The sequence below is a fragment of the Squalius cephalus genome (genome assembly GCF_949319135.1).
Source record: "Squalius cephalus genome assembly, chromosome: 23".
Taxonomy (NCBI): domain Eukaryota; kingdom Metazoa; phylum Chordata; class Actinopteri; order Cypriniformes; family Leuciscidae; genus Squalius; species Squalius cephalus.
The window spans coordinates 29,618,065-29,629,579 of NC_137144.1; the positions used below are offsets into that span (position 1 = coordinate 29,618,065).

General features: G+C 37.7%; 1 protein-coding gene across 2 annotated transcripts; it reads right to left on the reverse strand.

Annotated features, from left to right (window-relative positions):
• Positions 1-998: 998 nt before the first annotated feature.
• LOC307151522 (NACHT, LRR and PYD domains-containing protein 1 homolog) lies at positions 999-11,173 on the reverse strand. Of its 2 annotated transcripts, none has more exons than XM_079859609.1 (5): positions 10,995-11,173; positions 10,366-10,488; positions 7,102-7,183; positions 5,105-5,182; positions 999-3,146 (listed from the first exon to the last, which is right to left on the reverse strand). In XM_079859609.1, the coding sequence occupies exons 1-5, from the start codon at positions 11,131-11,133 to the stop codon at positions 1,451-1,453; spliced, it is 2,118 nt and encodes a 705-aa protein (XP_079715735.1). In that variant the 5' UTR covers positions 11,134-11,173; the 3' UTR covers positions 999-1,450. The 2 variants fall into 2 exon arrangements, with proteins under 2 accessions (XP_079715735.1, XP_079715734.1); XM_079859608.1 differs by having other exon boundaries at positions 7,102-7,186.
• Between the last annotated feature and the right edge of the window lie 342 nt (positions 11,174-11,515).

Here is an 11,515-nt window from a genome sequence, read left to right on the forward strand (position 1 = left end):
CAAAGTACAAACATTTGGCCTGCAAGTTGATATGTCCTGTGTGTTTCTTTCCTATCAGCTCAATGATGCCAAACACTCTCTCAACTACAACAGTCTCAGATGTTCCTCTACTGGACACATTTCTCTAGAGTTGATGCTGAAGTTCATGACAGATCATTGTGTTCATCACAACACAGCGGTCAAATGTGTGAAATGAACAGCATCTTTTCTCCAAAGCAATAAGAGCACAAGCTTTGTTGTAGTCCAGACTTTAAAGTTAGGCATCTTTACCGATGATCATTTTAATAAATAAATCAAAACCTGTGCTGACAAACACTTGCAGTGCTGTGGATGTTTTCCAGGAGCCGCTGGAGGAGAAACGTGTGCAAAAGCAGACGTTTGGAGCAACTTCAAGACTTGATGGAGCAACATGAGAAGAAATATTCCAGCTCTACGTGACGAATCTCACATTCTGCTTCTACAGCATCAGAAGCTCAGCTGCTTTCATGGGAAGAGCATCACTGGACACTTCTTTTCTGCTCTTTGTTGAAGTGATTTAGACACTCCAGCTGAATAATGTTTAATCGGACAGATTTTGTGGAGCTTCGTTCAGGTGTCCTGACGTTGGAGGAAGGCTGAGACTGTTGTAGAGGACATGAAGCTCAGAGAACATATTCTTCACTGCCAAATATCTGTGCTTCAGCATTATTATACAACAAATCATATTTCAGCTGTCTTCTATCAGGACAAATAAAGGAAAGGATCATAAGGACACAGAAATAGAGCTAGTGACACAGGTGTGGCTCAACTTACCCACCATTAGGGTATAGTATGATGTCACTGGGGAATTTGAGTTTAAAATAAATAAATAAATGAAATATTAGTTTTTTGTACATTTTCCCATGAAAGTCTTACTTTACATCACATTATTCAGAATGTATATTCATTAAGAATATTTCCATGCACGGAAATATCCAAAATATCCCAGTGTTAAATTATGACACAACAAAATAAAGTTTCCCAAAAAATAGAGCTTTTATTAGATAAAGAAAATATTAAATGTTCCTCATTGCAGTTCACCAAACTTTGTGTGTTTGCAGAAGAATATAATCATATAAAAAAATAAAAATAAAAAATGTATTCTATATTTTTAATAAACTACAACATTTCATAGTTTATGGCTAATCTATAAAAATGTAAAATCAGCAATTCACCAACAAGTATGAAATACAGTTAGACAAACCTAAATATAAATGCTGGTATACATTTACTTTAACATTGAACTCGTTTTACCTTCTTAGATGTGCAACGTACATTTATTTCCATGTAGAACATTTACAATGTAAAGAGCAAAAAGAGCAAAGCAAAAACTTTGATTTATTTGTAATGTTACTATGAATGAATATTTAGAAAGGAGTATATTTTGATAAGTTCAGATAAACCCATATCAGATCAAGAATCAGACCAATGTTCAAAAGTGGTAAAGCTTCTCCTCCTGAAGAACTGAGATGAATTCAGCTTTCACAGCATCTCTGTGTTTGCGTATAATATCACAGATCTTTCTCATGCTCTCCTGACTGGTTAAACTCTGTGTGATTTCTGAATATTGTTCCTCATGAATTAGTTTCTGCTGACAGAGTTTATCTGCAATGATCTTGACATTTGTAACCTCCTGAATGAGATCTGGCCAATGGTCATCAAAATATCTTGCTTTATCTGCCTCACTATTCAGACGCGGCTCGTCTCTCTTAGGATGAATCTGATCACTATTCAGACGCGGCTCGTCTCTCTCAGGACGAATCTGATCACTATTCAGACGCGGCTTGTCTCTCTTAGGACGAATCTGATCACTATTCAGACGCGGCTTGTCTCTCTCAGGACGAATCTGATCACTATTCAGACGCGGCTCGTCTCTCTCAGGACGAATCTGATCACTATTCAGACGCGGCTCGTCTCTCTCAGGACGAATCTGATCACTATTCAGACGCGGCTTGTCTCTCTTAGGACGAATCTGATCACTATTCAGACGCGGCTCGTCTCTCTCAGGACGAATCTGATCACTATTCAGACGCGGCTTGTCTCTCTTAGGACGAATCTGATCACTATTCAGACGCGGCTCGTCTCTCTCAGGACGAATCTGATCACTATTCAGACGCGGCTCGTCTCTCTCAGGACGAATCTGATCACTATTCAGACGCGGCTTGTCTCTCTTAGGACGAATCTGATCACTATTCAGACGCGGCTCGTCTCTCTCAGGACGAATCTGATCACTACTCAGATGCGGCTCGTCTCTCTTAGGATGAATCAGTTCATCTTTCTCAATCGTTGCAGTCCAGACAGTCTTCTGATCCTCTTCTCTTTTAAGAGTCATTTCAAGATCATTCTCCAGTCGAGTCTTGACCTTGAAGTAGTTTGGGGTAGTTTCTCTTCTGAGTGCGATCCCTTCTTTGGGATGGATAGAGGCACCAGGAACATCAAGAATGTGTTGCGTTTTCATCCGAAATGGCCTGCCAGGTCTGGGATGCCGTATTGGGTAATTTCCCTTTTCATCTTTCTCAACTTTTTCTTTTGCATGTTCATCAATTGGAAATAAGTAGAGATGTAGAATGAGAGGATCTTTAGAACACATGTAGAGAAGAAGATCACAGTGTTCATACCATCCCATTATCCAACTTATAATTAATGTTTTCAGAGAGAAGGATGGTTGGACAATCTTAGCATGGAATCGGGTCAACTGCACAGGTTCTGTGGTTATTCCCTCGTCTTTTACGGTGAGGACTTTCACAGCATCTTTGAGAGAGGGGTCAGACTCTCCTAAACAGGCGTAATGGGGCAGATGAACTTCCTCCAGTTTCCCTGAGATCACCATCACGTCAATTACTGGACCGATCCGGTTGCACTGCAGCCTCTCCAGCTCTGCGTTGAGGAAGAGTCCGTCTACGGTACCGTACTGAAGGGTGACTACACAGTCACAGACCCATCGCATTCTGGTCCTGACACACTCGTAACAGCCTGGGTCAGTGCTGACCCTGAACTTTGACCCTCCTTCATCTGTACAGGACGACGGCTCAATCTGAAGCCACTGATCAGAATCAGCTATATGGACACAAGACTGACAGTTCAGCAGCGGGTGAATATCGAGCCCAGAAGGTTTGGGCTGAGAGAACCTGTGAAGAACCAGAAGAAGGCAGAAGCAAAGAGTCAGCTGCTTTTATTCATCTCAGTTAATGCTATTTTCAATGTTTATTAATACATTATTAAAATCAAAAGTTGTATCTGTCAATATTATTTGATGGACCTGAACTAACATGAACTAACAATGAACAGTTGACTAAGTAAGGGATAATGTATAGAGAGGCGGTTGTTATAGCGAATAACAAGCCCGACAGGCTGAACGAGACCCCGACGCGAAGCGGAGGGGTCTTGACAGCCTGAAGGGCTTGTTATTCGCTATAACGACCGCCTCTCTATACATTATCCCGCTTATTACATGGCTACCTACAAAATAAATAAATAATTTGACACGAATTATTTATTTAAAAAGGAGTTTATTGATTTAAAAACGATTGTATTGCTTCCGCCAAAGAAAATAGTCCGTTCCGCGTCCATAGCAACGCGCTGTTTTTCATGGCAACGGTCTGTTATACTCCGCAGCGGTCTGATATCAAGAAATAACAGACCGCATTCTACATTGAAATTCCGCCAAGCCATGTAATAACTAACGTTAACAAATACAGTTGCATTACACAATGCATTAACGAATGTTAACTAATGGGACTTTATTGTAAAGTATTACCAACAATTCAAAACCAACAACATACAAACAGTTTACTATAAAAACTATTTGACAGGCAGTTTGACAGAGAGAAAATATAAAGCTAGCATATAATGCTGCGACTGACACCTGTGATGTCACTCACTAATAACAAACAATCTAATATAACAAACACATATATACAATAATGAGAGTTTAATTCACACATAATTGTCCAGTTATGTTTATGTTTAACTAGCCAACATGAACTCTATATTCTCCATCAATAAGCTCAAGCTGAATAATGTGTCCAGTCTTCTATAAATCAGTGTTTTTAACTGTGGATATTTTCACAGAGGTGGACAGATAAAGACCATCAGCAGTCTGGGGTGGACAGAAATGTTCATTATCAAACATAATAAATGAGTTTGACTATAAAGAACTGGACTGTTTTACTGCTTACAACACAACTGTCTACAGTTAATTGTGCTTGATTGTAATTGAGGGAGTGCTGGAATAGATCAAGTAATACTGAGTGAATTTGACTATTTCTGTCTTATTCCTCGTCTGCAGGAATATTAATAGAAAAGAAGATCACACTACAGCTAGAAAATTACAGAAAATTAATAGCAAATTACAGTTTAGAGATCGTGTGTGATCAGGAGCTTTAGAGAAATACCAGTAAATCAGTCTTAAGCCCTATTCACAGAGACCTCACAACTCTGAAACTGAAGGAGAAATAGATTTAGTTTAAAATTAATCATTTGTTTATAGTCTCTGCACATATATATATATCTAAAATATATATATATATATATGTATTGGTACTGGCCAAAATTAGTTGTGAAATATCAGCATATGGAGTAACAGCACAAACCCAATATGGTGCATCTCTAGAGTTTAGTGATGTATGAAGAACAGAGGATTGAACTATTATTCAGTCTGGAGAAATCCTTCGCTAAGGCTACGTTTACACGGAAACGATCTGAAGAGAAAACGCAAAAGTGATCACTTTTTATTCTGCGTTTAGACGAGCGTTATGGGGGGGAAATCTGCGTGCATATGGTGACGCAAAAGTGTGTGAAATTCAATGTAGTATGCACTCCAGGCGGCTAGGTGGCAATGTGAAGCACTGATCGGTGCCTTCACTGTCTTGCAGACTTTTGCGTTTTTACCGTTTAGACGGAAACGCGACGGTGGAGCGTTTTTAAGATTTCCACTCTGGAGGGTGGTTTCACTTTTGTGCGTTTTTAAGCCCCAAAAACACCGTCGCCGTCTAAACGAAAGGCACATCTGATAAAATATTTTTACGTTTTCACCCGCGAGCGTTCTCGTGTAAACAGGGCCTAAGACACAGTATATTTCACTCACCCGGTTGTGTGTGTATCACTGGTGTTCCTCTTAGGACGCTGTTTAATGTCACACAGATGATCTCCACAATGATCCACACTATAAAACACAAACATGATTCATATTCATTTCTAAATGAAACACGAGAAACACACACACTCGCACACACAAACACACACACACACTCTCTTGCGTTCAGGGAGGTCGCAGGTTTACAGCGCATGTTCTCCAGACTCCGTCGCTATGGAAACAAACACGCTAAAATGCAATCATGCGCAAATGAGCTTCTTAATTGTAATTGTACTGATTAGGTGTTCAAGCACGAAGTGCTGAAACCCTGTTGTAATTGTACTGATTATTATTTTTCTTCTGCCGTAAAAAACGCATCGTGCAGCCCAAATCGTAAGAGCTGGAGCCTTGAAACTTTGCCAGATGGTAGTACAAAAATCGAGGAGCGCTTTTAAAAGTATAATCCCGATTGGCCCATAGCTGGCGCTATAGCGACCAAATGCACAAAACTGCTCATAACTCCTAGACCGTATGTCGTAGACTCAAGTGTCTTATATCATTGGAAAGCTGGACTCCTGAAGGTCAAAACATATATATCTGATTCCATTTCCGGTATGCACATTTTTCCGCCATTTTGAATTATGTCAAAAACCTATTTTTGCAAACTAGTCTGTGGTTTTTCGTCAGATCGGAACCAAACCAGTGCAGAAATGTTTCAGGAACGCGGTCACGTATCGAAACCAAACTTTGTACATTAACTCGAGACTCCTATCGAGACCCCGTAGTTGACTTTGACGTTTGCAGGGCGTTTCAAATGAGCGGTTATTGTCAGTGAAGTCCACTTCAACTGATATACTGTGCTCAGGGAGTAGGGGAGCAGTGAACACTGCGTATGGACCCTGTCGAATGGAACGCACCTTAGATGTGTAAAAACAAGTGGAAAGCGCGGGCTCGCCGCCGCGGGAATTTCTCGCACTATAAAAGCTAACCTTGCGGGAATGGTTTAAATTATGTGCAATCCCCACATTCCAGCACCGAAATGGCAGCGGGATGTGTAACTCTAGCATATGGCGCATATGTCATATAAAGTTAGGCAAGGCCAAACAGCGTTATCCATGTTGTTGCAATTGCATCGCTAGAGTAAGCTAATAGTGAAACTGATAGCGTTTTTCATTTAATTACAATATGAGGACTGACGGTCACGGTAGGCTATAAAAATCAGCGTTTCTGTGTAGGTGATGACAACCATCTTGACAGCAGCAATCAAAGCATCGCTAATTACGGTAGACCTTAATTTGAGATAGTAAATTTGTTCCTAATCAAAGGGAACACTCAACCACAGAACAGCTGGGTGAGTTTTGTATTGGCTTATTGGATACAGTAAATGAAGACTGTCAACTTCTTTTCAATACTATTTCATCACCCAAAACACTCCCACTCTCTGCTGTATATTCATAACCAATTATTTCAAAACCAACAACCAAGCCACATAAACAATGCCATTGGCACTAGTCTACACATGTCTCTTAATGCACATAACTTTTCACCTTTTTGCACAATCTTGAAAAAAGTACTATTGTTGAAATTCTCAGATCGAGCAAACTTCAATGCACCCTTTACCCACTTCCTGCTCACGTTAGTGCACTGCACCCGAGCAAGTTTCCTCCGGAAATGCATTCTAGCTGATTTAGCAGCTGCTTTTATTCAGAGTAACGAAAAACAAAGATGTAATTTTTGTGTATTCATAAAGTCAAAGGGTGTTGTAATAATGTGTTCTAAGTTTAAATGTTAATCTTCAAAGTTCTGATAATCAAAAGTTGTCAGAATTGTGGTGTCATTTTTTGGGTTTGATCTTTCTTTCACGCGTTCTCCTAGAACAACAGGATGAGGGACAGCTCCCCAGAAAGAGGGCAATTTAGCTTAAAGTTAGCTTTGACAATCTAACCCTCATATCAACTACTACCAAGGCTTAGTTCCGCATCGCAACTAAATTATCCATAGATTGAGACCTGGGAATTCCTTTATCTCCATCTTCAGGTTTTATGGGTCGTGGAAATACTGGAAGAGGAGGTAGAAGTGGACCTAGGACAGCTGCTGTGGAGCAGAACAACAAAACATGTGTCAGAAACTGAATAATATCGTGTCGTGAATCTGTCAATCTGTACCTTTAACTTTAATTGTATGAAGGATCAATAATTCAACATGTTTTACACTCATCATAATAAAGTTCACATGTATATTATGTAGAGGATATGTGGGATAATTGTTCATTTCTGTGCATTGTTGTATAGACACAAACTGTGAAGTTTTCATCTCAAACTAAACTTGTGCACTTTTCCACTGTTAATGCTCATAAGAAGAGAAATGTCAATCATACAGCATCATAGACAGCATGTTATTACACTATATGTGTTCATCAGTCAGAGAAACTCAACAATAACACAATTATGAAGAATAAAACAACAGTAAAACTGCAAACAAACCAAAGTTTTGACCAGCATTCAGTAAATCACATGTACATTAAAGCATATGATGATAACGGCCTGATTTACAGAAGTCGCCATAAACACTCAGTTCAACAAAGAAATATGAATGTTTTACTGACGTTCCCATTAAGATATGAACATATTATTTATGAATGTTCTCTAAAGTTTTAAAACATCCAGTTTTTCATGTTTATGTGAAGTTCAGCAAAACATTAAGAGAACGTTCCATATTATCATTTTACAAGCATTATGGGAACATTACTTATGAATGTTGAACATTTTGAAACAAGTAACATTTAAAAAACACCAGAAAAAAAAAAAAAATGTCCAACTGAAACGTTTCAGAACAAAAAAGTTTCCATTAATGAAGTATAAATAATGTTTTAGTGCTGATGTTCTGAGGACATTATTAAACACCAGATAACTCTGAACAAATGTGTAATGTTACTGGAGGAACGTTTGATCATAACTTTGAGAGAATCTTTCCAGAACGTTCCCTGTTAGTATAAAATACTGGTTAAAACTTTGATCATAAACTGACACTTGACTGCTGTTCCTCTGTGGGGTTTAATCGTGTAACAGATATTAATAATGACAGAAAATAATACAATATACATTCAGTTTAACAGCAGAATTCACTGAAGAATTACTAATATAAAATCACTGCTATAGAGAAAACAAGAGTTTGTCTTCAGTGACGACATGAAGAGTCAGATTAAACATTATAAACTAACACTGTTTTTACCTCTTACAGGTATAAGAAAGAACATCTACTTCCATATTTATACCCGCGCCGCGGAGTGTGAGATGCAGTGGAGTGTGAGATGCAGATCTGTGCATTGGCACGTTCTAAAGATGCTCGATGGTGGCTTAGAGATGTTAGATTTTTTTTAATATTAACAATACTTTTAAACTTAATTGGTTAAGAAACTGTCTCATTATGGTTCTTTATTCCTCATTTTCAAAAAAGCTTGGAGGCTTATCTTTTCTACTGAGATGTAACTATCTGCCTGGGAGATTACCCATTAAACTATCCCCATTTTACCAGCAAGTGTTATTAGCTTGGAAAACTGGTTTCTATCATAATTTTTCTCCACACAAAATGCTTTTCCTGAGATGTTGTTTTATGAAATACAATTTGAAAAGTAGTCCGATTTAAATTATAATTACAATATATTATCATATTTCCATAAGAGTGCTACATTTGATCACTAGATTAATGTCAGACATTTTTAAAGACCAAGGAGAAGTTGTTTTCATGGTGAAACCTCCAAACATTTGGTATCTCTGAAAAGCCCTGAATGTGCTCTTCACAGGACACCCAGGTGTGACATGTGACATGAGTGATGTCAGAGAAATTCACTAAAATATAATGTTCACTACAGTAGACAAAAGTCTATTCCTGGGTCCCAGGAGGCTAGAGGGAAATTCTTTGGAATGCACAAATCGCTGATATTCACTGAGAAGAGGCATGGTTAAATCCAAATCAATTTTGTATGCTGAATAAAGTTAAAGAGGTACATTTTAAAATACTTCACAACATATAGCCATGTAAAGCTTTGATATCAAAATTCATGGACATTGACTACAAATGTGTGTTTTTTTTTTTTTTTTTTTTTTTTTTGTACTGTACACGAGGAAGACTTGGCTCATTTGTTTTACAACTGTGATTTATCTTTAGAATTTTGGTCTGATGTTAGTTCTTTTCTTTTTGCCCCAAGAAAGGTGAATTATAAATTATCTCTAAAAGATGTTATATGTTCTTTCACACACAGACACAGAATGTTTGAATATGTGGTGAACTTCTACATTTTGCATGGTAAATATTACATCCATAAACAAAAATTTGCAGAATGCATACCTAAATGTGATTTATTCTTAATAGAGATAGAATCGCTGAAGAAGTCATTAAAGTTAATTAAAAATAAAAATAATTAAATTTTGTTAAACTTTATGGAGGAATTCTTTATATTGTAATGTCCCCACCAAATTCTATGAATCTTGAATGTGTCAATAAGATAAAGGAAGAATTTTTTTTTTTTTTTTTACCATTCCAGATTTGTTTGTTTTTCCGTTTTCTCTTTCTTGTTGTTGTTTCTTTTGTTTGACTTGCAAATTTTTTTAAGGATATGTGATATCTGTCCTGTGAAGCTTACTTTTGAATTTAACATGCTTGCTGATAATTAGCATTAAAATTGATATATGGTTGATTATACTTGTTACAGGCTGGAAAATATGTAAATGTGTGGTAACTAGAATGCAGAATTGTTCCAGTGGCAGCTGAACAACTTCTAAGAAACCTGCAAAAGCCTAGAGACGCAGGATATAACACCGGAGATGTTTTTGTTCTCTCTTGTCTTTATCAAGTACAGTTTGGGTAGGGGAAAAGGGGGGGGGGTATCTATTATTGTTTGTGTGCAGAAGCTGATAACTGAAATGCAAGAATCTGCCTGGCAACAAGTAACAGCTGATCTACGGAGTGGAGAAACGGACAAAGAAGGAAGCGAAACCAGTACCACCCCCTGCCAAGAATATATATTGTGTGATGAAAACTCTGTAAAGTATTCTGGAGCGCCCAGATACTATCTGATTGTCTCTCTGAATCCTGAGCTCAGAGTTATACTTGCTGACTCGTGTTCAATAAAAGTTATTATTATTTTACGTCGTGTCTTGCCGAATCTTGAACTGGGGGGAAACTAGAAGAGGGGAGATAGTTACCAGTTTCCAACATATCTCTCTTAATTTAAACAATGAAACCAATATGCAATTTTCAGTCATAGGGCCTACCTCTTCCACCATCCATTCTCATCACAAATATAAGAGTGCTTGTATGTGTGATCTTATAAAACCCCAGTGTTTTCTCATCCTCCAGTTGCTTTGTTCCAAAAGTCACTCGTAATTTGTCTGGTTCTAACAGAAAGAAAAACACACTGATGTTACAATGTGACTGTATATGAGCATTACACAGTTGAGTGATTAAGCTTGTGTACAGCTTTTGTCTGCTGTTCATAAACACATTGCTGAATTGAAACACACATTAGAGATAAATCATCTTATTTCTGCCCTTCCGAACATGCATAGGATATTTATATATATATATCCTATGCATGTTCGGAAGGGCAGAAATAAGATGATTTGTGGTTATGTATTATGTATTGTGGTATATACCACAATACATAATGATAATCATAATAATTTGTCATTTCTTGTGTGTGCAAGCAAATGTTGGAAAATGTTCACAAATATACAGAAAATGCAGGAAAGCCTCAGCAGAAACCCATTAAAAACCATCACAAAACACAGTGTAGGACTATATATAAATATATAAAGGACTATAAGTATATATAAAAAAGTACATTTATATGATCTCATATTTTCTGCTCAGTGTTAAACATGGCAATAAATCTTTATCTTACCTGGTGCCCCTGGATTTTCCAATTTGAATTTTTCTTTTATCTCTTTAATTGTGGTTTTATTGAAGTCTTCATTTGAAGTTGCCACAGTTAATATTGTTTCTTTATTATCGTTAAAGCGTATAAAAATCTGATAAGCCATCCTGTCTCCAGTTGCAGTTTTGCTAGCATGCAGCGATGTGCTGGTGTGCTGAAATAAAAGCTGTTCACAGTTTTGCCTTCACTTTTAGTCACACGTTCGTCAGGGGTGTTGCTGTAACATTTTCTCACATATAGCACATATAGAGTTGCCTGCAGTCTCTGGATTACAGCGGTCTTCTCACAATATCTATGCAAACACTATCCTAAGTACTTTGCAGGTTTTATGTGCAGATTATGTGTTTTATCATTGTTTAATACTGGAACATGATTTAAGATTCCTCTCTGAATTCAGTGTGACAAAAGCAAAAAAACTTTTCATATTTAAATGTATTGACATGAGAATGGGGTCCGGCCTGGCTCAGCCTGAAGGAGCGTCGTGGGGC